Source organism: Trachemys scripta, chromosome 16, assembly GCF_013100865.1.
Source record: "Trachemys scripta elegans isolate TJP31775 chromosome 16, CAS_Tse_1.0, whole genome shotgun sequence".
In the NCBI taxonomy this organism is placed as follows: Eukaryota; Metazoa; Chordata; order Testudines; family Emydidae; genus Trachemys; species Trachemys scripta.
Window position 1 is genome coordinate 6,706,161 of NC_048313.1, and position 26,862 is coordinate 6,733,022.

A 26,862-nucleotide genomic window follows, 5' to 3' on the forward strand; every position below is an offset into this window, starting at 1 on the left:
AAGAAGTGAGGTTCTTACCCACGATAGCTTATGCTCCCAATACTTCTGTTAGTCTCAAAGGTGCCACAGGACCCTCTGTTGCTTTTTACAGATTCAGACTAACACGGCTACCCCTCTGATACAGGATTTATTTTGTTCCTAATACGCTAAAAAACAAACAAATCCTTCTTATTGTCCTTAACTCTGCTGGTCATAGATTTCGCCCTGTGTCCTTCAGCTTCCCTTATCAATTTTCTACAATTTCCTGATTTCTGATTGAAATGCTTTATTATCACCTTCTCCTTCATTCCACTTGTTGTATATTGTCTTTATTTTGTATAGTTGCTGTCAATTCCCCCATAAGCCTAGTTGGTTTTTTTTAACCTATCTTCGTGATTGTGGCTTTTTAGGCCTCTAATAGAACATTCTTGGGACTGTTCCCAATGATCGTTCACATTTTTCTGTTTAAATTCTCTCTCCCGGCGGACTTAGCTCAGAAATGGGTCGAGATTTAACATAGAGGCCGGGTTCTGCCCCAGCTCTGGGAGGGGACGGGGGGCTAGTGAGTTAGAGCAGGGGGGCTGGGAGCCAGGACTCCTGCGTTCTCACTCCCTCCCCTCTCCCTCCCCCAGGGATCTACATCCTGGACCGACGGTTCCGGGCGCTGGATGATTCATGCACCCAGCTGACGTCCTTCCTATACAGTTTCTGTCAGCAGAGCCGGCGCCAGCGTATCATCCAGCGCAACCGGACCGAGCGCCTCTCCGACCTGCTGGACTGGAAGTACCTGGGCCGGGTGAGTAGGAGAGGGGCTGGCTGAGTGGGGAATCCCTGGGCCAGGCCATGTGGGGGAAGAGCTGGCTGGGAGGCAGGGGGGGAAGAATAGCTCATGGGGTGGTGGAGTCATCCCCCACCCCTCCGGCCGCCATGGGAACCGACCCCTTGGGGAGAACCTGCTGCTGTCAGAGGCAGACATGGAGGCTGGCTGAGGGGGGCAGAGGGGAGCTGTGGGGATGGCAGAAGGGGGCGGGGCACAGGGAGGTCCTGGCCCAGCCCCCATAACCCCCCGTGTCTTCTCCCCCACCCCAGTATTACATGTCTGCCCGACACATGGCGCTCGCCAAGGCCTTTCCCGACAACTTCACCTACGAGCCCCCGGAGGAGACAGCGGTGAGTGTGAGACCTCCGAGGGGCCCCGTATACCCAGCCCCCACAGCCTCCCCCAAGGGGCCCTGTGCCCCTCCCGAGGAGCCCCATATACCCAGCCCCCACGCTACCCCCGAGGGTATTGCGTTTCTGCGCTGGGTATGGGGTCCCTGTGTCCCTGGCCCCTACATTTCTCCCCCCCCCCCCCAGGGATCCGTGTGTACCCAGCTCCTTTGTTTCCTCAACTCGCCCCCAAGGGGTCCCTGCAGCCTCTCCTCCAGGGGTTCCTGTGTATCCAGCCCCTGTGTGTGCCCCCTGTGATGGGTTCGGTCTCAGAGACTCCCTTGGGACTGCCACCTGATGTGCCGAAACTACCTCTGAGCCCGTTTTCCCTGCCAGCTTGGGACGTCGGAACCCTGCCTGGTTAAGCCAGACCCGCCAGCCTGCTGCAACCCAGACCCAGGGTCTGAACCACGTTCCCAAAGCTGCAGACTTAACCGAAAACAGCTTAGCGGGTTACCTATCTCCAGCACCCAGACACCCAGCTCCCAATGGGGTCCAAACCCCAAATAAATCCGTTTTACCCTCTATAAAGCGTATACAGGGTAAACTCATAAATTGTTCGCCCTCTATAACACTGATAGCGAGATATGCACGGCTGTTTGCTCCCCCGGATATTAATCACTTACTCTGGGTCAATGAATAAACAAAAGTGATTTTATTAAGTCTAAAAAGGAGGATTTAAGTGATTTCAAATAACAGACAAAACAAAGTAAGGGTACATCTACACTACAGCGGGGAGTCGATTTAAGAGACGCAAATTCAGCTACGTGAATAGCGTAGCTGAATTCGACGTATCGCAGCCGACTTACCCCGTTGTGAGGACGGCGGCAAAATCGACTTCTGCGGCTTCCCGTCGACGGCGCTTACTCCCACCTCCGCTGGTGGAGTTAGAGCGCCGATTCGGGGATCGATTGTCGCGTCCTGACGGGACGCGATAAATCGATCCCCGAGAGGTCGATTTCTACCCGCCGATTCAGGCAGGTAGTGTAGACCCAGCCTTAGTCACCATGAAAAATAAAATAAAACACGCAAGTCTAAGCCTAATACATTAAGAAACTGAATACAGGTAAAATCTCACCCTTAGATGTTCCAAAAAGCTTCTTTCACAGACTAGACGCCTTCCTAGTCTGGGCCCAATCCTTTCCCCGGTACAGCCCTTGTTCCAGCTCAGGTGGTAGCTGGGGGGGTTTCTCAGGACTGCCCTGCAGGTATGCAGTGGAGGCTTGCAGGTTAACAGCCATTCACCGTTCATTGAATCTGAAGCACCCTGAACGGCTTCCACTTAGAATGTTTACAGCAGTGATACACGTTTGTATCTTCTCCTCCCAACTCCAGACATAGAAATAACACGTGCAAACAAAGGGGATGATCACACTCAGTAGATCAGAAACTTTGTAATGATGCCTTACAAGAGACCTTTTGCACGAAGCATATTCCAGTTACATCATAGTCACACTTACAAACATATTTTTATGAAGCATATGGAGTGCTACATCACCCCCTCCTCCTGAACTTACTGCCGGAGACTTGGACGTGGCAGAGGCAGTACGTGTAAAATCGCTGTTTGTCTCTGGTTACACACCCTCCCGGTACCTTTTTAACCCTATGATGTTATTTATAGGTGTTCTAGCAAAGTTCTGGGTTCCTGGTCCCTGGGTGCCTGGGGTGCAGTACTGATAACAGAATGCAGATAGCAATATCTGTTAAAGTGTAGGTGTCTTGGCATTTAGCCACCAATGCCATGAGGCGGCGTGCCTCAGTTTCCCCGGCCACACAGCAGCATCGGCCTGTTATGCTTTTGCTGCTGGGCCGGGCTTCCAGCCTGTTTACAGGTGTCGCGGAGTGTGAGGGAGTCAGGGCCCTGCACCCCCCACTTCCTGGACTCTCAGCCGGCCAGTAACACAGAAGGTTTATTAGTTGACAGGAACACAGCCCAAAACACAGCTTGTAAGTACAGAGAACAGGACCCCTCCATCAGGTCCATCTTAGGGGGTGGGGAGCCCAGACCCTGGTTCTGGGCCTCCCTCTGTTTCCCCAGCCAGCTCAAAACTGAAACCCCCTCCAGCGCCTCCTCTGGCCTTTGTCTCTTTCCCGGGCCAGGGTCACCTGATCTTTGTTCTCCAACACCTTCAGTTGGCACCTTGCGGGGGAGGGGCCAGGCCATCAATTGCTAGGAGGTCGGCCATTCTTTGTGCCGACCCCATCACACCTCCCTCTCGGGCTCTGCAACACTCACACCCCCTTATCCCCCCACCTAGATACTTAAGAAAGGCATAGGGGAAACTGAGGCACCCACCCAGTATTCAGAGAAAACATTCAAAACATTTCCACGTCATCACAACAGGTATAAACTGAAAAGCGACATGCTTGTGGGACTGTCTTGTCACCATCCCTAGCATGTACAACAGTTTTTTCCACAAATCAGGTATGTCCCACATGTTCAAAGGCTTTACCATTAAACATCAGCATTGGCAGATGTCCTAGAATCTCAGGAGGTTCTAGTCCAACCCCCTGCTCAAAGCAGGGCCAATCCCCCAATGGCCCCCTCAAGGATTGAACTCACAACCCTGGGTTTAGCAGGCTACTGCTCAACCCACTGAGTTATCCCTCCCCCCACGTTAACGCCTTTGTCTTGATCCCTAGATGAAGTAGCAAAAGACACACGATTAACAGCCAGTTTCTGACGGACAGACTTCATTCACACAGCCTGGCTTGGCCAGCGTCCACTGTATTTCCCAGTCCCTCCAGGCACCCCGGTAGGAGACCGATTCTCCTGCCGCTTTGGGGAAGGCTCTCAATTCAGGCCTGGGTTTGGGATTTTGGCAAGGAAAGGGTGCGCTGCAGCCATGCCTGCCCTCGGCCCCTCCCTCTGGAATCTCTTTGGGTTGGGCCCCACCTGCTGCGAAGTTTCCCTAAGGCAAAGTTTTTCTTCCTCCTGCCTTACAAACCTGGCAGGAACATCTTTCCATGGGGTACTTTGGATTGGTAAGATCCCCCCAGGTCACCCCACGCTCTGATCCCAACAGGTCAGCGGGGTGGACTCTCCCCTCAAAACCTGATCCGCAGGGGAGGGGTCTGGCATTTCTGGGAAAATGCCTTCCTACAAAAGGCGGGCAGACCCTCCTGTCCAGCCTCACCTTCCGTCTGGACTTCCCCCGGTGTCCTCCAAAAGGGAAGGTGACCCTGATCCAGCTGTGGGCTCCCAGCTATGACAGACCCTTCACTGGCCAGCCCAATCCCCCCGCCTCCGCCCTTTCACTCAGGTTGCGTTTGCTTCCAGCTAGAGTCCGTGGGGGCTGTTCCCACCACAGCCGTCACCAGGACCCCAACGTCCACCTCCAGGATACGTGTCTCTGTGCACTGCTTCCCCTCCATTACAGCCAGTTCACGCTTCTGGGTCTCGATTTGGGCTTGTATCTGGGCCTCGATTTCTTTGTCTTTTAATTCCAGGGCTTGCTGGCTCCGTCTTTCCTTCTTAGCAATTTGCACCCTGTGCCGTTCTAGCCTCTTCTGAGCTTCACGCTCACCTATTTTGCTGACTTTCCTGCCTCTATTTCCCTTACCCGAAATAAGCACACAGAAAATAACAAACCAGTAACCGCTTCGTCTGTTCTCCGGCCACCACACTTAAAACTCACTTAAAATCACTACCAGTGTTTCAAAGCAATCAGCTGTGCACAGATCCCGCTCGACTACGCCACTGTGACGGGTTCGGTCTCAGAGACCCCCTTGGGACTGTCACCTGATGTGCTGCGACTACCTCTGAGCCCGTTTTCCCTGCCAGCTTGGGACTTCAGAACCCTGCCTCGTTGAGCCAGACACGCCAGCCTGCTGCAACCCAGAGCCAGGGTCTGAACCACGTTCCCAAAGCTGCAGACTTAACCGAAAACAGCTTAGCGGGTTACCTATCTCCAGCACCCAGACGCCCAGCTCCCAATGGGGTCCAAACCCCAAATAAATCCGTTTTACCCTCTATAAAGCTTATACAGGGTAAACTCATAAATTGTCCGCCCTCTATAACACTGCTAGAGAGAGATGCACAGCTGTTTACTCCCCCAGATATTAATACATACTCTGGGTCAATTAATAAAATCACTTTTGTTTATTAAGTATAAAAAGTAGGAGCTAAGTGGTTTTAAGGAATAACAGACTGAACAAAGTAAGTCACCCAGCAAAATAAAACAAAACGCGCAAGTCTAAGTCTAATTACAGGTAATATCTCACCCTCAGAGATGTTCCAATAGCTTCTTTCACAGACTAGACGCCTTCCTAGTCTGGGCCCAATCCTTTCCCCGGTACAGCCCTTGTTCCAGCTCGGGTGGTAGCTAGGGGGGTTTCTCAGGACTGCCCTGCAGGTATGCAGTGGAGGCTTGCAGGTTAACAGCCATTCACAGTTCATTGAATCTGAAGCACCCTGAACGGCTTCCACTTAGTATGTTACAGCAGTGATGCACGTTTGTATCTTCTTCTCCCAACTCCAGACATAGAAATAACACGTGCAAACAAATGGGATGATCACACTCAGTAGATCAGAAGCATTGTAATGATGCCTTACAAGAGACCTTTTGCGCAAAGCATATTCCAGTTACATCATAGTCACACTTACAAACATATTTGTATAGAGCATATGGAGTGCTACATCACCCCTCTACACACACACCCCGCCCCGGAGGGGTCGCGTCTCCGTGCTGGGCGAGGGGTCTCTGTACACCCAGCCCTGTGCGGCCGCGTCTGGGCACTGGCGCTACCAGGCACGTCTGTCTCTCTCTCTCTCCACCCAGGCCCAAGGATTCCGCTACCCCCGCCCGGCCTCCGTGCCCCCTTCGCCCTCCATCTCCCGCCACTCCAGCCCCCACCACAGCGAGACGGAGGAAGACGATGAGCGGTACGATGAGGAGGAGGAGGCGGAGAAGGATCGGCGCAACATCAAGCCCCCGGCCATGACGGGCCCTGTCCCCGAGTGGCGCAAGCCGTCCAAGAAGGGCTCCAGTGAGGCCAGCACCTCCTCCAATGCCTCCAACGCCTCCACCCCCACCATGCCCTCCAGCCCCAGCGACCCCAGCAGCCCCAACAACTCTATCATCGAGGAGAGGAACTAGGGCAGGGGGTTCTAGACTGGTCTAGAACTAGGGAGTGCCCCCACCCCAGGCACAACGGTTATAAGCAACCCCCTTGCCGTCCCTGTCCTCTGCTTCTGGCTCGCCCTCTCAGGAGCCCACTCTTCCCTTTTTTTGCTGGGTTCTAGATTGCTCATGCTAGGTTCTAGATCATTCAAAACCGGGTTCCCCCCATGAGATGGGTATAAGCATCCCCTTCTCACCGAGTGTCCTCTAGAAACCCTCCTCCCCTTTGGTGGTGAGGGTTGCTGGGTTCTAGATCATTCAAAACCAGGGGTGATCCCTCCACGTGAGATAAACATCTCCCTCCTGCCTCCCGTCCTTTGCTTCTGGCTCTCCCTTGTGATGGGTTTGTTCCGTGTTCTAGATCAGTGGCATGGGTGTTCTAGAGTCCAGTCTCCAAGGTGCTCCAGGACCCTATGCACTATAGGCTCTGGCCTGCCCCTCCAAACTGTCTAGAACAACCTCCCTGTTGTCTGCAGCACTCTGGATTGTACTAGTGTTTGCAGCTGCCAATGTTCAGGAGAGATGGGGGGCTCTCAAATGGTTTGGGTTAGGAGCAAGGTCAGGTGTGGTCTAGAGAGAGGCCTGGTCTGGAACAGGGCCTGGCTTCAATGTGTGGGGTTGGTCTGGATCCTTCTATAAGACTTCTCACTCAAGGATGCAGGGCAGCCCTGGATTATCATGTTTGGGGATCTAGATTGTTCTAGAATCCTGTGTATTAAAATGGGGGTTGAGGATGTAGGGTACCTGTATTGGATTCTGGAATGCAGCATTGGGTGATATTGGGGGTTCTGGACCAGTCTAGAATGGGACCTGCTATAGGGTTTTGATTGGATTGTTCTGGAGTGATGTGACATAGCAGGGTGCTGGAGCTGTTTAGAAGGAGGGGCAGTCTAGAATGACCCTGCTACCGAGTCTGGAGCGTTCTGGATCCCTCTAGAACTCAGTGCAATGAAGGGGTTGGGGCCATATGTAGAAGTCCACATTGTCATGGTCTAGACCAGTCCAGAACATTGCACGGTCAAGAGATGTTGAAGGGTGTTGGGTGTTCTGGAGGGGACATCTCTGGGAAGGGGGAAGCACTGGCGGGCACTGTGAACAAAGGGAGATGAGTCGGTTCCTGACTTCTGGAATGCAGCTCCACCTAGATCATTCTAGAACAGCGTGTGCTGGGAGTCCTGGCCTTCTCGCAGCGTTCTGCAGCACTCCTGTGGTCGGGCGAGCATAGCCTCGGAAAGAGGTGGTCTAGATCACATTCTAGAGCACTGCGTGTAGGATGGAAAGATGCTGCCGGGTGCAGGGTTCTAGATCATTCTAGCAATGTCAGGGCAGAGGCTAGAAACCCAAGCTGCCTGGCACATGTTCTAGGTTGTTTGAAGTCACTAGACACCAGTGTGGCTGGGCTAGAACGACTTGCAGGGTTTCAATCACTCAGTGCTCAGGCTGAGGGGGCTGCTCTAGAACATGGCCGATGATGGGGGGGCAGGAAGGCCCCAGGATTCTGTATGCGGGTGCAGTCTGGTCACGTCCCCTCCCCCTCCCAGACCTCCAATAACAGACCAGTCGAGAACCCGGCTGCTTGATATCTAGAACCCTGCTCCCGGGTGGCGCCATCTGCAGGGGAGTGGGCGGGAGGGGGGTCACACAGCTGGACCTGATGCTGAGAGGGGGGAGGGGGAGGTGTCTAGACAGGGCTCCCCTTGCCCGCCAGTTTCCCAGCAACCCCACGACAAGGAAAATCATGTTTCAAAAACATTTGGGCTGCCATCCCCTGTGCCTAGGCCCCCCGCTCTGTGCCTGGGCTGGGTGCTGCACCCATGGGTGCCATGGGGCCTCTGTGGGGTGAGCTCCCCCCCCGGCTCGTGTTTTTTATTTATGGCTGTTGCAAACGTTGTCGCTTGGTTTCATTTTTGTCTCTCCCGGGCCACAGGGAGCCGGGCCGGGCCTAAGAATAAACGTGAGTTGAACTCAGTGTCGGCAGCTGTGTCCCCCGTGGGGAGCGTCCCTCAGCCTGCTCGGGGCGCGGGGGCTGAGTATACGGGGACCCCTCGCCCAATGCTGGGATGCGGCTCGCTCTGGGGTGGGGTGCAGGGGCTGAGTATACAGGGACCCCTCGCCCAATGATGGGATGCGGCTGACTCGGGTGGGGCATGGGTCCATGTTTATATGGGGATTCCTCACCCAGTGCTGGGATGTGGCCCCCGCAGGGGTGGGGTGTTGGGTGGGATTCAGGCTGGGGGTCAGACCATGGGGGGCACCCCTGGTGCAATGGGGTGCTTGGTCCCTCCCAGGCAAGCACCCCTGTGCCCCCCTTCCAGCGCTGAGTTTGGGGTGCTGCTGGGATGCTGCTCGTAGGGTGGGGGGGAGCAGAGACAGGGACCCCCCCAGGTCTCTGCCCCAGTACAAGGGGGCAGGGACAGCAGCTGCCCCCACCAGGAGTTAATGCCATCAGACACCCCATTAACCAGCTGGGGAGTGCCAGGGTGGGGGGGGACTGGTGATGGGAGGGGATGTACCCCCCCTCGGCAGGGGTTAGAGTGATGGTGGTGGGGGGATGGGGAGCCAGGACACCTGGGTTCTGTCATGGGCGTTGTGAGGGGAGGGGGTTGGAGCGGGGTCCCCCTCAGACATCTCACACAGCTGAGTGCTAAGTCCAAGCCTTTATTCAATGCCAGTTACAGACTTTGGAGGGGGCAGGTCACCCCGTGATTGGGGGGCTCCGGCCCGGCAGGGCAGCAGGATTTAAAGGGCCGGCGCCGCGGGCAGCTCGGGGCTCAGCTGCTGTCGCCCAGGGTGAGCCGGTCGAAGAGATACTCGCCCAGCCCCGCCTCGGGCGCCCCCACGCGCCGCAGGTTGGTCACATGGTCGCCCAGTTTCTTCAGGAGCTTCACCTCCTCGTCCAGGTAGTGGGTCTCCAGGAAATCGCACATCTGGGGGGGGGTAGAGGAGAGTTAGAGATGGGGGTCCCCGTGGGCCTTCCCCCCACAGGACTCCTGGGTTCTCTTCCTGGCTCTGGGAGGGGAATGGGGTCTAGTGGTTACAGCAGGGGGGGTTGGGAGCCAGGACTCCTGGGTTCTCTCCCAGCTCTGGGAGGGAATGGGGGTGGGTGGGTGTGTGCGCACGTGTGCTGGGCGCCAGGTCTCCTGGGCATGGCCGGCTCCAGCATTTCTGCCGCCCCAAGCAAAAACAAAAACAAAAACAAAAAAAAAGGGGAAGCGGGGGGGTCTAGTGGTGAGAGTGGGGGGCGGGGCTGGGAGCCAGGTCTCCTGGGTTCTCTCCTCAGGTCTGGGAAGGGAGTGGGGTCTAGTGGTTAGAGCAGGGGGGCCCAGACTCCTGGGTTCTCTCGGGGTGGGTCACTCACGTGGGGGTCCGCGTGGCTCGTGGCCACCTTGTGCAGGTCCAGCAGCGCCTGGTTGACGGTTTTCTCCAGCTTCAGGGCGAAGTCCATGGCGGCCGCCCCGTTCCCCCACTCGTCCTGCTCCGGTTTCTGGGGGAGAGGGAGGGAGGAAGGTTAGGGCTGTGCCTGGGGGGGGAGATGGGGTCCCCCTCAACCCTTCCCATAGACCCCCCCCCCCCCCCTCCCTCCCTCCTCCCCCCCACCCCCCCCCGGCCCCCCGGCATGGCCTGCGGGAGGATGCGGCCCCCCCGGCGGTTCTGGAAGCCCAGCAGCCGCTCGGCCTGTTCCCGCTTCTCGCCCGACAGGTGCCGGAAGAACTCGGAGAAATGGGCCAGCGCCACATCGTCCCTGTCGAAGAAATAGCCCTGGGGGGGGGGAGACATCAGTGAACCCCGAGTGTGGGGCTGCCCCCAGGCCCCCCCAGATCCAGGGAGGGGGGAGACACCCCCACCCAGAGAGCCCCCACCCAGCCCCTAAGGCTAGAGAGTGGGGGGAGGCCAGGGACTGCCCCAGAGACCCCCCTGAGACTCCCCCAATCCCGGGACCCCCCCACAGCCAGGGGACAGCCCCACCCCTCCCCACGTCAGGGGTGGTTAATGGTTAACAGCGCTGGGGACTGGCAGGGTCCTTGGAGGCTGGACTCTGCCCGAGGAGCGGCTGGTAAACAACAGAGGGTGGGGCTAGGGTCTGGTGGGTTAGAGCAGGGGGATCTGGGTGTCAGGACTCCTGGGTTCTCTCCCTGCCGAGGGGAGAGGGGGTCTGGTGGGTTGGAGCAGGAGGGGATGGGATGGGAGCAAGGACTCCTGGGTTCTCTCCCCAGGTCTGGGAGGGGAGCAGGGTCTGGGAGCCAGGACTCCTGGGTTCTCTCCCCGGCGCTGGGAGGGAAGCGGGGAGCAGTGGTCGGAGCGGGGGGGTCTGGGAGCCAGGACTCCTGGGTTCTCTCCCCGGCGCTGGGAGGGGAGCGGGGAGCAGTGGTTGGAGCAGGCGGGGCTGGGAGCCAGGACTCCTGGGTTCTCTCCCCGGCGCTGGGAGGGGAGNTACAGTGCGGGAGGGGCTGGGAGCCCGGACGCCTGGGTTCTATCCTCGGCTCTGGGAGGCTGATTGGACAGAGAGAGAAGCGCCCCGCCCCCCCCCGGACCCTGACTCAGCACAAACCTTCCCCGTGGCCCCTCAGCATGACTCAGCAACCCCCCCCCACCCTTGGGCTGTTTCCCTCCTTAGCCACCCCCCCGCCGCGGGGCTGAGCACATGTGACGCACCAAATATGCCCCAGCAGAAAGGGAGCGAACCCAGGCGTCCTGGCTCCCAGCCCCCCACCGCCTCTAACCACTAGACCCCACTCCCCTCCCAGAGCCAGGGAGCAAACCCAGGAGTCCTGGCTCCCCCCGCCCCTCGCCTGTTTCCCAGGGTCAGGGTCTCTGGGTTCCTGTTTTCGGGGCTCAGCGGCGGATCCGGTCCAAGCCGGTTCCCTGGGGCCAGTCACGGGGCTGCTGGGTGGGGGGGTTGGTTTATGAACTAGGGGCTGCGAACAGGCTGGGGGTCAGCGGGTTCGGGGTGGGGAACGTCGTAAAGGGGCTGGTTGGGGCTGGCTGGGCCCGGAGGGCGGGGGGCACTGGGAGCGGCTCAACGGGAGGGCACTGGGAGCGGCTGGGCCCACAGGGAGATGGGGGCTGGGGCGGGCGTCCGTGGGTCGGGCGGTTTCTGCTGAGTTCAGCTCTCACGGGTCGGGGCGCGTGACGGGCGGGCGAGGAAATGGGGAAATGGGAGCGATTGGAAGGTCAAGTGGGTCAGAGGAGGGCGGGGGCTGGGAGCCCGGACGCCTGGGTTCTCTCGCAGGGGAGTGGGGTCTAGTGGTTAGAGTGGGGTAAGGGGGGCACTGGGACCCCGGATGCCTGGGTTTGCTCACTGGGAGGAGAGTGGGGTCTAGTGATTAGAGCAGGACAGGGGGCAGGGCTGGGAGCCCGGACGCCTGGGTTCTCTCGCTGGGAGGGGAGTGGGGTCCAGTAGTTAGAACGGGTGGGGGGGTGTGGCTGGGAGCCCAGACGCCTGGGTTCTCTGTGTCTGGTTGCTGGAGGCGTCTCCTTTGCCTGCAGACCGAGCGCTTCTCCCTCCACGGGGTAGGAAGTTCCCGAGGAGCTGGGCAGGGTCCCCCGCTGGCCTCCGAATCCAGGGCTCCTGCCTGCTCTCAGCCAGCCCCTGCTCCCCTCATCTGGCTCTTCCCCCAGCCCCTCCCCGTCTGTTCACGCACCCCCCAGACAGCCCCAGCCGCTGGGCAGGTGGCTCGGGGGATGGGGGGTTCCAGCGTCTCTGCGTCTGGGGTGCAGCCCCCCATCTTCTCAGCGCGTCCCCCACCTCCCAGCGCTGGGCGCTGGAGGGAACCCGGGACGATGCCGAGCCCAGGACAGGTGAGACCATCTGGCTTGGCCCCGCGCCGGCGCCGACCCGAACCTGACGGGCTGGGCCCGGCCCACGCAGCAGGGCTGGCGTTTCATTTAAAGCCCTGAGCTCCAGGAGTCCTGGGATTTATTTATCCTTTTAGGCAAAGACAAATGGCCTTTGTGGGGCACCAGGCCCGTCCCCCACCCCCTGAAAAAAAGAGGTAAGACCATTATTGTTTTTTAAAACTCAAAAGCCAGACGTCTCCCATCCCATAGCAAATCTTTAGCCCCGGTGCTCTCCCTGAGCTACCTGGGGGAACCTGGCTCCTGGGGGTGGGGGGCAGCTCCCCCCAGCCCTGCCAGTGCCCCTCGCTCCCGACCCTCACCCCCCTCCTACCCCAGCCCTGACCCCACCCCAGCCCTGATGGTGCCCCTCACTCCCGACCTGCAGCCCCCTCCTACCCTAGCCCTGAGGTCCCCCCTCCCAGAGCCAGGGTAGAACCCAGGAGTCCTGGCAGGGGTCGAGGGTGGGGTTACCAGGTGTCCGGTTTTCAGCCACTGACCAGGCCGCTAAAAGTCAGTCGGTGGCGCCATGGGGCTGAGGCGGCTCCTGGAAACGCCCGGCTCCTGTACTCTGAACCCCTCGGTTCCAGCCCAGAGCCCCCTCCTGCACCCCAAACCCCTCATCCCTGGCCCCTCCCCGGAGCCCACAGCCCCAGCCAGAGCCCTCGCCCCTCCCCACACCCCAACCCCCTGCCCCAGCCCGTGAAAGTGAGTGAGGGGGAGGGGGAGCAAGCAACAGAGGGAGGGGATGGAGTGAGTAGGGGTGTGGCCTCGGAGAACCTAAGAGAAGGGGCGGGGCCTCGGAGCAGGGGCGGGGCAGGGGTGTTCGGTTTTGTGCCGTTAGAAAGTTGGCAACTGTAGTTGGGCATCACAAGGTCTTATTCAGCCGCTGAGCCATGCGTCAGCACCAGGCGGGCTGTAAGGGGGTGTGTGGGGGGCGATCTGCGACGTCCTCCATAAGTGTGAATACGATGTAACTGGAATGTGCTTGGTGCACAAGGTCTCTTGTGGGATCATTACCAAGGTGATAAATCTGCTGTGTGTGATCATCCCAGCTGTATAAACGTATCACTCTCGTATCTGAAACTAGGACTAGGAAGTTAACTCTGAGGGCCTACTGCCATGAGGCGAAGTGTGGGCCGGTAATGGTGGGTTGGGATCTTGATGGCTCCCATTAACCAGGACAATTGGTTGTAAGTGGCTCTGTTTACTTGTAAGTCTTCCTGTATACGTGGGTTCCAGAAAGTGGGTAATGAAGTCTCACGGGACATGTGATCATGTCACATGATACTGGAATCCATCTTTAACCTGGTGCTTTTCCATTGAGAAGGAGGGGTGGGGACCCAGGGAGGCAAAGGATTCCCGCCTTGTGCCGAAGCTATGAAAGGGGGTGGAACAGAGCAAAGGGGGCCAGTCATGTGGAATCCCCTAGTTACCACCTAAGATGCCGGCTGGAACTAACAAGGATTGTACCCGGGGAAAGGATTGGGCCCAGACTAGGAAGGCGTCTAGTCTGTGAAAGAAGCTATTGGAACATCTCTGAGGGGGAGATTTACCTGTAATCAGTTTCTTAATGTATTAGGCTCAGACTTGCGTGTTTTGTTTTATTTTGCTGGGAGACTTACTTTGTTCTGGCTGTTATTACTTGAAACCACTTAAATCCTACGTGGATTTAATAAAATCACTTGTGTTTATTAATTGACCCAGAGTAAGTGATTAATACCTGGGGGGGGGGGGGAACAGCTGTGCATCTCTCTCTAGCCGTGTTATAGAGGGCAGACAATTCAGGAGTTTACCCTGAATAAGCTTTATACAGAGTAAAACAGATTTATTTGGGGGTTGGACCCCATTAGGAGCTGGGTGTCTGGGTGCTGGAGATAGGTAACCCGCTAAGCTGTTTTCGGTTAAGTCTGCAGCTTTGGGAACGTGGTTCAGACCCTGGCTCTGGGTTGCAGCAGACTGGCGGGTCTGGCTCAACCAGGCAGGGAAGACGGGCTCAGAGGTAATCTCAGCTCATCAGGTGACAGTCCCAAGTGGCGGGGGGCAGTGGGGGTCTCTTTGACCAAACCCGTTACAGGGTCATTGGGGCGACATGTGAAGTCGGTCACCAAGGAAACAGAATATCACCATGGGGCCAGCTGGAAAACCAACCCTGCAGGTGGGTGATAAGAACTGGTGGGACCCCCTGCTGCTTGGAATGGGGGTGTGGGAGGTCAGTAAATGGCCCCCAGGGCACAGGCAGTGGTGGATTAGCCACTGAGCAGACAGGGCCCTGAAGGCCAGAGCCCCGGCTAGGCAGGTTGGGGGGCCTCGCGCCCCAATCCTGCTCCCCTACAGCAGTGCTGGGCAGGTGGGATGAGGGGGGCCATGGTGTGGGGACAGAGCATCTCCTGTCTTGGGGCCACAGTGGGGGGGGGCAGAAAGGAGCAAACAGGTTGCGGGGCTGCACTGGGTGGGCAGAACAGGGGAGACCCTGGGTGGAGTGGGGCGGGGCCCTGGGAAAGGGGTGGGGCTGTGGGAGGGGTCACAGGCACAAGGGGCGGAATGGGGGCGGGGCCGCAGGCAGAAGGGGCCGAATTGGGGGTGGGGCCGCAGACAGTAGGGGTGGAACGGGGGTGGGCCCTGGGAAATGGATGTGGCTGTGGGTGGGGCCTCCGGGAGAAGGAACGGAATAGGGGTGGGGCCACAGGCGGAATGGGGGCGGGGCCCCCTCCTGCTCTGGTCCAGGGTCCCACGAAACCTTAATCCGCCCCTGGGCACAGACACCAACTTTCATCTTTACAGGTGGGTGCCTCCATCCCTGTTCCCCCCCGAGGCCCCGCCCCCATTCTGCACCTTCCCCGCAGGACCCCGTCCCCCACCTCTTCCCCCGCCCCCGCAGCACCTCCCAAGCCGGCAGGTGCTGAATGAGCACCCCCAGAGTCGGTGCCTTTGCCCCAAGGTCTGAACAGCCGCAGGGCAGAAACTCCTGGGGGAGCCGGGGGGGGGGGCTTGGGGGCTATGGGGCTCTATGCCCGGGGTGCTGGGAGGGGCCACATTCAGGGCAGGCTGCAGGACCCAGGGCTGAGAACCCCCCCACAGCCGGCGGGTCATTCACCACATCAGCAATGAAAGGGCTTCTGCGGCACCGGGCTGGTTAACCAGCCACCAAGTATCCCAGCTCCCCGCCGCATCCCACGCCGCGCTGGCGTCACTAATTAAAGCGACTGAAGTCAGCCCCAGTGATACTACGAGCACCTGGCGGCCCCGTGCGAAGCAGACGCTTGCCGGCGGGTCAGTGTCCGGTGCCCGAACTCGGCGCCGGCGTCGCCAGTACACACCGAACACGTGAGCCCGTCCCAGCCCCACATGAACCCCTTGGCCTGGCACCCGATACGCGGGTTTGACAGATGAGGGAGATTTTGTCTGAAGCGCCAGGAGGAAAGGACAAGGGGAGGGAACAAACATCATGGAACGCGTCGGTTTCTTTATCCCAGGTTGTTTGTCTCCGCCTAGAAACGGGGGGATCCCGCTTTAACCTTTCGGCCGGCCTGGGCGGGACAGTACGTCCTGCCCCTGCCGGAGTGGGTCCATTGTCACGGGGATACGTGTGTTCGTTCAGTGGTTTTAAACCGTCGCTGGCGCTGCCCGGCTCAGGCAGACTAGTCGCGACCTGTTCTGACACCGCGCTGCGCCCCCGAAGTGCCCAGCAGCAGGTCCGGCTCCTAGGCAGGGGGGCCACAGGGCTCCACGCGCTGCCCCTGCCCCGAGCACCGGCCTCGCACTCCCATTGGCCCAGAACCAGCCAATAGGAGCTGAGGGGGGCGGTGCCTGCGGGTGAGAGCCACGAGGATCCGTTTGCGCGCCTCCGCCTAGAAGCCGGACCTGCCGCTGGGCACTTCAGGGGTGCGGCGCGGTCCCTGGCGCCGGCACAGGTGGGAAGCCTCCCTTAGCACCCCGCTGACCGGGAGCCGCCCGAGATGAGCCAGCGCCCCGATCTCCTGCGCCAGCCCTGAGCCCCCCCAAACCTGGATCCCCTTCCTGCACCCCAAACCCCTCATCCCTGGCCCTGCTCCAGAGCCCTGATCCCCTCCCCACTGCAACCCTCTGCCCCAGACCTGAGCCCCGCCTGCACCCCAAACTCCTCATCCCCAGTCCCACCCCAGAGCCTGCACTCCCAGCCCAGAGCCATGACCCCACCCCCTTCCACCCCCCAACCCTCTGCCCTGGCCCTGAGCCCCCCCAATCCTGGAGCCCCTTCCTGAAGGCTGGAGTCCGAGGTCACAGGGCCGCCGCGCCAGCCCCGAGGTACCGGTCGCCGCCTGGTCCTGATGGAAATCGATCTCTGGTGTCACCCAGGACCCAGCAGGGCCGATCCCAGGGCGGAGGAGAGTCGCCCTCGGGAGGTTGGAACCACCATCGACCCCTCACACCCGCCGCTTGGAGCAAGATTTGCTGCAGCTGCCTAAGGGGGGAAACCGACCTGGTCGTGTCTCCAGTCCTGCAGCAGCCGCTTCTCAACTGACCGGGCGCCAGGCTCCATATCAGGGCACTTGTGACCCCCTCCCAAATTTGCAGAGTTCAGCATGCAGGTTGGGGGGGGATCCTGGCAGCAGGGGAGGGGGAGCACTGGCTGTGGGGGGGACGGAGCAGCTTGGGAGAGATCATGGTGTTGCGGGGCCAGAACAGGGGCAGCAGGGCACAGGGGGGGCAGCAGGGCACTGGAAGGGCAGCAGGGGAAAATCGGGGCACAAGAGGGCAGCGGGGGTGTGTGTGTTTTTCTCCACTGGCCTTTCAAAAAGTCACTAAAGTCTCGGCTGTTTTTCCCACTCGTTTATTTCTTTGTGGGGCTGTCAGCCGCGCTGAATCGCGGTTTTGGTCGCCTTTTGGAACCGACCCCACGGAGTTGGGCGAGTAATGGGTCTGGCCGGTTTTCTGCATCATTTTCGGTTACGCCGCGGGACACCCCGCGCACCGGCCTCCCTGCCGGTTGTGATGTCGGATTACAGACATTGGCCCCCTAGAAACACATGAACCAATGCGAGTGCAATCGACAGGCCGGAGCGGGCTGGGGCAGGAGAACGTTTAGCGGATCTGGCACGTAAATATCTTACAACGCAGGGTACAGCAGCACCGCGCGAACGCCGGCTCTCCGGTTCGGGGGACGTTGTCAATAATCTGGGCCCTGCCAAATTAATCGTCCAGTCTGGTCAATTTCACGGCCAGAAGGTTTCAAAATTGGTCAATTTCACATTTTCAGCTGTTTACCTCTGAAATTTCACACTGTTGTAACCACGGGGCCCCGACCCAAAAGAGGATTGTCGGGGGGGGGGTCGCAAGCCTGCTGTAGGGGGGTCATGGGATTGCCCCCCTCACTTCTGCGCTGCCTTCGGAGCTGGGGCTCCCAGAAGCATGGAGGGGATCAAATTTCACGGGGAAGGGTCACGGTCCGTGACACGTTTTTCACGGCCGTGAAATTGGGAGGGGCCGATGGATAAGAAGCGGGCAGCATTCTCTGGTTTGTCGGGCGACTGGCCGAACAGGAAGTGGGCCCGAGTGGACTTGGAGGCGCTTTTGACGTTGTTTGGTTTTCGAGGGCAGCGATGTAACACAAAGATAATTCTACATTCGCACGTTGCACTTTCCCGCTCGCACGACAGCCCCCGTGCGAGTGTTTAGCTTTTCTCCAGGGCAAATCTTTGTCCCCGGGACTCAGCCCGGAACGCGAAGCCCGGTGCACCTCAGAGCCCGCGCTGCGGTTGGTTCCAATGTCTCGAGCTCCCGAAGTATCGATCCCCCGTTCGAATGGGTCCTGTTCCCCTTGAACAGCGACGGTAAAAGGACGATTCGACACGACTGGTTTTTTTAAATCGAGTTAATTTGTTGCGAGTTAATCGTGATTCATTGGCAGCCCTGATTATTTGTCCTTTTTCATTTGTGATTTTCTTTTTTTTTTTTTTTGCGGGGGGGGGGGGATGCTCACACGTTCCCCCCCCCAGTCTGCCTTCGCTTCTGCAGAGCTGGAGGCATCGGGTAATTCCCCCCCCCCTGTCCAGCCAGTGGGGTCTCTGCTGCAGAGGGGGGGCTGCTCCGTCCAGCTGCTGATGCCGTCCCGGGGGGGGGGGTGTCTGGGCCCCCCCTAGGCGGAGGAAGTGAGGTAGCTGAAGATGGAGTCCTGGCAAATGGAGGGGGGAGGTTAGTGGCAGACGTATGCAACCCTCACCCACCCAGAGACCCACCCCCCCAGAACTCCCATGAGGGAGGGGGGCAGAAGGGGGAAGGACTGCTGGGGGGGCAGTGGGCTGCGCCTGTGGGTGGAGGGAGGTGGGTCCCTTCAGGGTGGGGGAGGGGTCCCAGAATGGGGAGGGGGAATCTCTGGGGTGGGGGAGGGGTCCCAGGGAGGATGTGGGGAGGGGTCTCTGCACTCACCCATCCCCCCTGGCGCTGGATCCAGGGGGCGACTTGCTCCCACAGGAAGTTTAGGGCCCAGTCGACCAGGGACCGGAGACAGTCAGACCCGCCCAGAGCCTGGGGGAAGAGATTGCAGGGGGAGGGGGTGAGCGGCCAGCTGGGATCCCAGCCCCCCCACCCCCATCTGGGGAGAGAACCCAGGAGTCCTGGCTCCCAGCCCCCCCCTGCTCTAATCAACAGACCCCCCACTCCCCTCCCAGAGCCAGGAGAGAACCAGGCACAGCCACTCCAGGCACAGCCACTCCCCCCCCATTACCTGGGCGATGACCCTGTAGGTGAAGTAGAAGAAGACGACGACTCTGCCCCAGTTGATGCCGTCACGAAACACCTCTTCCGAGACCGCGGCCAGCGCCGGCAGGGGGGGCTGCCCCGCCATGCACTGCACCAGGCTGCAGGGAGAGGGGGCATCAGCGAGGGGCTGCGGGTCGGGAGTGAGGGGCACCAGCAGGTCTGAAGGGGGGGGGGGCTGCGGGTCGGGGTCTCCTCACCTGTCGATCTCGGGGTTCTGGCTCATGCTTTCCCATATCCGGTGCAGAGTCTCACGCAGGGACGCGACCCGGGGCCCATCGGGGGTGTCCTGGCCCCCCAGCTCCTCCATGGTGACCGACCGGGCCGGGGGGGACCCAGGGCCCTGCTGCTGGAGCAGGGACCAGACGAACCTGGAACGGAACCAGCGGGGGCGGGTTACCGGGCCGTGGGGGGGGGGGGGGGGGGGGGGGGGGGGGGGGGGGGGGGGGCCGNNNNGGCGGGGGGGGGGGGGGGGGGGGGGGGGGGGGGGGGGGGGGGGGGGGGGGGGGGGGGGGGGGGGGGGCGGGGGGGGGGGGGGGGCAGAGGAGGGTGTTGGAGAGGGAGGGGCCTGTCGGACGGAGGGGCTCAGGGGGTGGGATCTGGGACGCACTGGGGGGAAGCTGGGGGTGCAGGAGAGAGACTCCAGGGGGAGGGGGCTGGGAAGCACTGGGGGGAAGGTGGGGTGCAGGATACTCCAGGGGGAGGGGGCTGGGACGTTCTGAGTGTGAGATAATATCTCACGGAAAGGGGACAGGGCCGGAAGGAGGTTTCATTCGCTCCCAGCCGGGTTCGGAAGAACTGGGACTGACCAGAGGTTGGGGATGCAGCGGGCTTTGTTCAGAGCAAGGGGGGCTGTTTGCTCAGGGCTCGGGGTGTCAGCAAACCAGGGTTGTCTATTGCTACAGGAAATGTATAAAAACCCGGGACACGATCCTGCTTCATCTCAGATCCGCTTTGGGTTTCCAGAGGGGGGAACCCTGAGCCAGAAGGATTGAAATCCCCAGTCGCTGACCGGCGTCGTCCCGAATACGGACATTGGACCGTAACCGATGAACTGTTTCTAAAAGGACTTTTGGCGACTCCGAGCTCCTCTCTGCCCTGTACCTGAACCTCAAGAATTGAATTTAATCTGTCTCTACAGTGAGCGTTTAACCAACGCGCCCTCGCTTTTCTTTTTTAATACATGTTAGTTTAGTTAATAAGGTGGTGTCGGTGGGGGAGGGGCCGTGGGGGCTCTGGTGAGGGAGGGGGCGCTGATGTGGGAGGGGGCACAAGGGGGCACTGGTGAGGGAGGGGCCGTGGAGGGGGAGGATTTGGGGCGCAGGGCAAAGCCGGGGTGCAGGTGAGAGACTCTAGGGGGAGGGGGTGCTGGTGGGGGAGGGGCCTGTGGAGGGGGAGGATTTGGGGGAGCAGGGCAAAGCCGGGGTGCAGGTGAGAGACTCTAGGGGGGTGGTGCTGGTGGGGGAGGGGCCTGTGGAGGGTGAGGATTTGGGGGCGCAGGGCAAAGCCGGGGTGCAGGTGAGAAGGTCTCAGGGACTCTCCCTGGGAAGAGGGCGCAGGGCAGGGGATTGCAGTGGCTGGGGGGGAGGGGGGCAGAAGAAAGGTGCGGGGGGAGGGGCACGCGGGAGGGGAGGGGGCGGAGCTCCAGGGACCCCCGTTCCCAGGGGGGGTCCCCCACTTACCCCCGGAGCAGGGACGCCCCGATTTGCTTGATGCAGGAAATGCTCTCGGCACCTCAAAGGGAGAGAAAATTCATGTGGCTCTCTGCACAGAACCCAGGCGTCCGGGCTCCCAGCCCCTCCCCCACTAGAGCACCCCCCCACTCCCCGCAGCCAGGGATAGAACTCAGGGGTCCGGGCTCCCAGCCCCTCCCCCCAAGCCGGGGAGAGAACCCAGGAGTCCGGGCCCCCCTCCAGTTTTCCCCGCGTGAATCGAAAGTGAAAGCTCCCCCCCCCCGGGGGGGCTCCTACCGGTGGGGGATGGGCGAGCTGGGGCAAGCGGCAGCCCCCCGGCCTGGTGCGTCTCCATCCCGCTGCTGCCCCGGGACCCCGCCCGGCCTGACGCTGCAGGGCAGAATCCGCATCCCGCCCATTTGCACGTGTCCTGCCCCGGGCCAGGAGCCAGGACTCCTGGGTTCTCTGCCCTGCTCGGGGAAGGGAGTGGGGAGGGGTTAGTGGTTAGAACAGGGTGGGGCTGGAAGCCAGGACTCCTGGGTTCTCTCCTTGGCTCAGGGAGGGGAGTGGGGGTTAGTGGTTGGGGGCTGGGAGTCAGGACTCCTGGGTTCTCTCCTTGGCTCAGGGAGGGGAGTGGGGGTTAGTGGCTGGGGGCTGGGAGTCAGGACTCCTGGGTTCTCTCCCCAGTTCTAGGAGGGGAGGGGGATTTAGGGACAGGTGACAGCCTGGGCCGGGAGAAGGTTGTCGTGATCGATAGACGTGAAAACCGAGCGGCCGAAATCCCGTGTTTCCAGCATCCCATCCACCGATTTGTTTTTCACCAGCCCCCTGCACGGCCGGGGGTTGGAGGCAGACGTGGGGCCCAGAATGGCGGGGCCAGACCCCGGCGGGTGATACACGGGGGCCGGGGCGTCGCCAGTCCGGCCAAGAGCCAGGATCGGCGCAAAGTGGGACCGTGCGAACCGTGTGCATCGTGCAGTTGTGAACGTGTCCTCGTGCTCTCGGTCACAACTACCCCAGGGTGCGTTCAGTGTGATCTCCATCCGCCCCGTCCGCTAACAGCGTGGCTGGGCCATGCCTGGATTGTGCTGGTTGGTTTGGGAAGTGAAGTGAAACTCGAATCCAAGGATGCGTTCACACCACACCCGGGAAACCAGTCTGAGCCCAGAAACCAATGAACCCAAATTGGGGTGTCACAGGTTAGGCCTGATTGGTGGACAAAGCACAGAGAGGATGGGGAGGGCTTCCACACATGGGACCCCCCCAATCTAGGCCCCTGGGGTGCCGGGTTTGACTGCAGAGTGAATCGTGCGTGCAAATCGTGCGGCGCTGTCGTGAAACAGGCTGCAATCACAAATAAGGTATTTGAAAGGTTAACTGGAGTGGGGGCTCCTTGCCTGGGAGCCATTGGGCCTAGGGCCGGCCCTGTCTAGTGGGTTAGAGCGGGGGGGGGGGGGGCTGGGAGCCAGGACTCCAGGGTTCTCTCCCGGCGCTGGGAGGGGGCTGAGTGATAGGGGCCCCAATCCGGGCAGGGCTGACTGGCACTAGTGTCATGCAGCAGCTGTGGGGTTAATCCTTTCTTTGCGCTGGGGGGCTGGGCTCCAGCTGTGAGCCAGCCCCTAGGGGGGCGGGTGGGGAACTTCCCCTGCCCCATTGCTGCCCTGGAGCAGCACGAGCCAGGATGCCGGGGTTGATGGGCCCCTGAGTGTGACCCATGGGACTGAGAATAGAAACAGCGGGAGGTTCTGGCCCATGTCCCCCTCAGCTCCGCCAGCTGGGGGCACTGCCAGGGGGAAGTTCGCAGCACCTGTCCTGTTCCCCACCCCCCACATAAGACCTGACCAGCTCCATCCTTAGAGTTTATTTTATGTATTTTACACACAACCCCTCACCCTGGTATCAAAACAGTCATGGTAGAAAAAATTACAAAGGAAGAATCTTAAATACAGAGACCCCGGTTGGGGGCGAGATAGGGATTGGGGGGGGGACCACGACGGATGGGGGGCAGACGGATGGATGGGGGTGACGATCACTGAGTAAATACAAAAGAGAGATAAAAAAATCAGAGTCCAGAGGCACCAACAGCCAAGGCCCTGTGGGCGGGGGGGGGGGGAAAAGAGATCTCTGCCCACCGTGGACCCCTCCCCCTGGCTGACCCCACCCCGTTCTGATCCACGGGGCACAGCCACTAGCCGGGGTGAGGGACACCCCAGAGACAGTACATGGCTACCTCTGGGCAGAAAGTCAGTGCATGGGGGGGGCAGCGTGGGGGGGCCCCCAGTGGGGGAGAGGGGTGAGGTACGCCGGGGGTGGGGCACAGAACAGGAATGGGAATGAAAAGAGGTTGAAATTATGTTTCCCCCAAATTCATTACATCATCAATCCCTTCCTATTAGCCCCGCCCCCACCTGTGACATCATACACCCAACCCCCCAACTCCATTACATCATCAGTCCCTTCCTATTGGCCCCACCCCATCTGTGACATCATACACCCAACCCCCCCACTCCATTACATCATCAGACCCTTCCCATTAGCCCCGCCCCACCTGTGACATCATACACCCAACCCCCAACTCCATTACATCATCAGTCCCTTCCTATCGGCCCGTTCCACCTGTGACATCATACACCCAACCCCCCCCATTCCATTACATCATCAGACCCTTCCCATTAGCCCCGCCCCACCTGTGACATCACATACTCCCCAATCATTTCAAGTCCCACCCCCCTCCCCCCCAGTTCATCAGCACATGTGTCTGCCCCAAGCCTCCCAGGGATGCCCCTGGCTCTGGGGCGCCTGCCCCCCGGGTTCAAAGGGCCAGTTGCAGTGGAGATCCCAGCCTAAGGGTGGGTGCCGGGGGGGGGGGGAAGCTCCAGATGTGCCAATAGCCCCCAGCAGCATGTGCGGCGGGGGGGGGGGGGACGGAGGGGAGGGACAACTCACCAGCTGCTCCTCTCTCATCCTCCACACCCCAGACCAGCCTTTCTGGGGGGGGGAAGGGGGTGCTAACCCAGGAACAGTTACTCTGCCCCCACATCACAGCTGGGAACAGCACCCCCCCCCCAAAGTTCCTGGCAACCCCCGGCCCCAACTGGTGGCTGCAGAGGGACATTCGGGGCAAATCTGGGAGCCCCCCACTGCCCCCCCCCCCCCCCCCAAGAGTTTACCAGTGGGGTGAAGGGGGGCCACAGCTGCTAGGGAAGGGGGTCGGCCCCCACACCTGAGAACACACATCGCTTTACAAACAGTATTAAGTTAATTACAGTACAAAGGCGTAGGGGCACCCGTCCCACCCGCCTCCCACTAGAAGCCGGGGTGGGGGGGGGTAACGGTGAGGGAGGGGGGAAGATGGGGCCAGTCCCCTCCCCCACTACAGTACTGTTGTGAGTGCTCTGTACAAGGATTCCCCTGCTATGGGGGCATCCCCCAAACCAGCCCCCCAGCAGGGCTTTGAGGGGGGCCCCAAGGCCACGCTGGATGGAGGGGGCAACCGGCTTTTACACCGGGGGAGGCGCTGTGCAGCACTGGGGGGGCGGGAGGACAGAGGCACCTGGCTCTGGGGTACCCCGGACAGAGGTGCCTCATGGGGGGACCCTGCCAGACTGGGCGGGCATTGGAAATCCCCAGGGAGGTGCTGAGGGGCGGGGGGAAGTCAAAAGAGCGGGGGGCCCCTGACGGGTGTTTCGGGGAAGGAAACTGAGTCTGCGAGGTCACGGGCAGCCAGGCCTGAGCCGCCCCCCTCAGCTCCCCGCAGAACAGATCTCGCTGGGGGAATCAGCGCTGGACCTCGGCCCAAGTTCAGCCCCCAGAGCCGGCTTCGGCCCCTGCCACCTTAGCCCGAGTTCAGCCCCCCGAGCCGGCTGCGGCCCCCACGACCTCGGCCCGAGTTCGGCCCCCGGAGCCGGCTTCGGCCCCCGCAACCTTGGCCCGAGTTCGGCCCCCCGAGCTGGCTCTGGCCCCCGCGACCTCGGCCCAGGATTCCCCGCGGGCAGCCAGCCCGTCAGGGAGTTACACGCCGACCAGCCCCGGGTGGAGCTCAAGGCCTCTCAAGTCTCTGCCCCAGATGCAGGAGGGCGTCCGGCCCCACAGAGCGTCCGTGTCCCCCGACGTCGGTCCCGATCCGGGAGGCGCAGCGCAGGGTCCCGCGAGGTTTGTTTCGAGTTGAGCACAAGGCACCGGGAATCGGGGAGGGAGCGAGGCTGGACAAGGGGAGCCGGCCCCGGGGAGCCCAGCGTAGTCCGGCCAGACGTGGGGTGCCGCGGAGCGCACCCCACCCCCGCCCTACGACATCTTCCAGATGGTGAGGGAGGCGGTGAGCACGCCAGCAGCGAAGATGGTGATGGTCTGCCAGGTGGGCGTGCCGAAGTAGGAGAGGAGGCCATCCTGGAGGGGGGTGGGGGGGAGAGAGCAAAGGGCACCACTGAACCGTCATACAAATGAGGCTGACATGTGGCTGGCTCTGGGGTGGCGGCAGTGCCACACAACGGGGTTTGGGATCGCTGGGAGGCAGCAGAGTCTAGTGCGTTTGGAACTGGGCTGGGAGCCAGGACTCCTGGGTTTTCTCCCTGGCCCTTGCAGGGGAGTGGGGTCTAGTGGTGGTGGGGTGGGAAGGAGGGGGGGGGCTGGGAGCCAGGACTTTAGACTCTGTCGCTGGACACATTGGCTCTGCATTGGTATCCCGGCTGGGTTTGTTTCTGGGGGGGGATGGGGGACGCCCACAAGGCACTTTATACCCCCCCCCACCCCTGTCAGCCCAGCACGAGTCAACTCTCCAGCAAGCCCTTCTCCTCGGCCAACGGTCGCCCCTGGCCATCAGCAAAACACCTCGGGGCCCTGTGACCTCGGACTCCAGCCTGGCCGGTGACTTTCCACGCGCAGGGGCTGGGTTTGGGCCCGTGGCCGAGGCCGAGGAGATAAACGAGCCAGGAGACGTCTTCAGCGTGTCCCTGATTCTCCGGCTCGTGGATTTCCCAGCACAGGAGTGTTTTATGCTACGGCGCGAGGCCCTGCCCAGCCCGTGTGTCCCCAGAGAGACGCCGCGAGCCGGTAGCCTGTCCCGTCCCTGCCGGGAACCTGCCCGAAGCTTTGTGGTTCCTGAACCCCAGTTAGAAGTGGAGGTTCGGGGACGGCCCGGGACACAGGCTGACCTGATTCCTTGGGACGGGGAGAAGCTGACGCAGGGTGAATTTGGTTTTCAGTCGCTAGACGCCGTTTTGTTACCGGTTTGGTGAATCTAACTGTAGAATAACCCACCGGCTTTGGAGGCGGTCACGACTTAGGCACCTTCGCTAGCTATGCAAATTAGGACACTGCCTCATTTGCATGCAGCCTGGGGGATAATGGGGGAGGGAGGGAGGGCGGCCGGCGCTGGCTGGACTCACCCATCCTCCCTGGGCCTGGATCCAGGCCAGCACATGATCCCGGAGGTACTCCAACGTCCAGCCCACGATGGTCCGCACCAGCTCGGGGACCTTGGTGCACAGAGCCTGGGGGAAGAGGGGGGCAGCAGGGTAAGGGCGGCTGGTGAACCAGTGGGGGAGCACATTCAGGAGGGGAGGGGAGGGGAGGGGCAGCCGGGGGCTGTACAGGGGGGAGGGGTCTCACAGCCAGGGGGAGGGGTAGCAGAAGGGCTGTGGGGGATGGGAGGGAAAGCAGAGGGCCACAGGGCGGGGGGTTCACAGCTGGGGGAGAGGAAGGGGGGGGTCTCCCAGTCGCCCCACCTTGAGCACCAGCTTGCAGGCGAAGTAGAAAAGCGCCACGACCCGGCCCCAGTTGAAGGTCCCGTCGGAGAACATCTCGGCGGCCACGCGGAAGAAGACGTCCTTAGGGGCGTGGGCCCCCACCCGGTCAATCATACTGCGGGGGACAGGGGGTTAGAGCCAGGCGGGGGGGGGGGGGGGGGAGGCGGTGTTACCCCTCCACCAGGTGGAAGGAACAGAACCCACTGATTGCCGGAGGGAGGGGGACAATCCTGCCACCCCAGAGGAAGAGGGGACAAAAAGGTGAGACCGCCTGCCTCAGTTTCCCCACTTTGGGAAGGATTAACGTGGACGAGGGGCCAGCTGGAGTCAGGGAGGGTCGAGACTCGTCTGGGGGTGGATGGAGCGGGGAGCCAAAGGAGCTGGGGGAGGCAGGCAGGCAGGTTGGGGGCTGCCCAGGGCAGAGAGACGGATCCAGGAGACCGGAGGGGAGGGGGGCTCTGCTGGGGCTGACACAAGGCAGAGGGGGCTGCCCGAGGCCGTAGAGCCCCCGGAACCGGATGGGGCATACAGGGGACGAGATGGGGGGGGGGGGGGGCCCCC

At 60.9% G+C, this 26,862-nt stretch overlaps 5 protein-coding genes across 6 annotated transcripts in view; 2 read left to right on the forward strand and 3 right to left on the reverse strand.

Moving 5' to 3' along the window:
* LOC117888951 (galactoside 2-alpha-L-fucosyltransferase 2-like) overlaps positions 1-7,465 on the forward strand; it is an 18,239-nt gene extending 10,774 nt beyond the window's left edge. Inside the window, exons 3-5 of the mRNA XM_034792747.1 lie at positions 612-775; positions 1,069-1,149; positions 5,970-7,465. Of these exons, the coding sequence (XP_034648638.1) occupies positions 612-775; positions 1,069-1,149; positions 5,970-6,287 (563 nt within the window). The 3' untranslated portion in view covers positions 6,288-7,465. The remainder of the gene's footprint in view (positions 1-611; positions 776-1,068; positions 1,150-5,969) is intronic.
* A 1,484-nt stretch (positions 7,466-8,949) lies between these two features.
* Positions 8,950-10,103, reverse strand: FTL (ferritin light chain). The gene is made up of 3 exons (XM_034793110.1): positions 9,928-10,103; positions 9,670-9,799; positions 8,950-9,238 (listed from the first exon to the last, which is right to left on the reverse strand). The coding sequence occupies exons 1-3, from the start codon at positions 10,086-10,088 to the stop codon at positions 9,083-9,085; spliced, it is 447 nt and encodes a 148-aa protein (XP_034649001.1). The 5' UTR covers positions 10,089-10,103; the 3' UTR covers positions 8,950-9,082.
* Positions 10,104-17,992: 7,889 nt separating this feature from the next.
* LOC117889126 (apoptosis regulator BAX-like) lies at positions 17,993-21,053 on the reverse strand. Of its 2 annotated transcripts, XM_034792975.1 has the most exons (6): positions 20,855-21,048; positions 20,567-20,618; positions 19,085-19,255; positions 18,853-18,985; positions 18,555-18,653; positions 17,993-18,300 (listed from the first exon to the last, which is right to left on the reverse strand). In XM_034792975.1, exons 1-6 carry the CDS (start codon positions 20,910-20,912, stop codon positions 18,265-18,267), a joined length of 549 nt encoding a protein of 182 aa, XP_034648866.1. In that variant the 5' UTR covers positions 20,913-21,048; the 3' UTR covers positions 17,993-18,264. The 2 variants fall into 2 exon arrangements, with proteins under 2 accessions (XP_034648866.1, XP_034648867.1); XM_034792976.1 differs by lacking the exon at positions 18,555-18,653 and having other exon boundaries at positions 20,855-21,053.
* A 1,641-nt stretch (positions 21,054-22,694) lies between these two features.
* Positions 22,695-26,416, reverse strand: LOC117889156 (apoptosis regulator BAX-like; the record flags this gene model as incomplete). The annotated part of the gene is given in 4 exon segments (XM_034793027.1): positions 22,695-23,035; positions 23,106-24,943; positions 25,942-26,046; positions 26,281-26,416. Coding segments are annotated over 3 exon segments (343 nt in total), but the record flags the coding sequence as incomplete, so codon positions are not given.
* Positions 26,417-26,659: 243 nt separating this feature from the next.
* LOC117888952 (leukocyte antigen CD37-like) overlaps positions 26,660-26,862 on the forward strand; it is a 42,057-nt gene continuing 41,854 nt past the window's right edge. The window contains exon 1 of the mRNA XM_034792748.1: positions 26,660-26,702. Within this exon, the coding sequence (XP_034648639.1) occupies positions 26,660-26,702 (43 nt within the window). The remainder of the gene's footprint in view (positions 26,703-26,862) is intronic.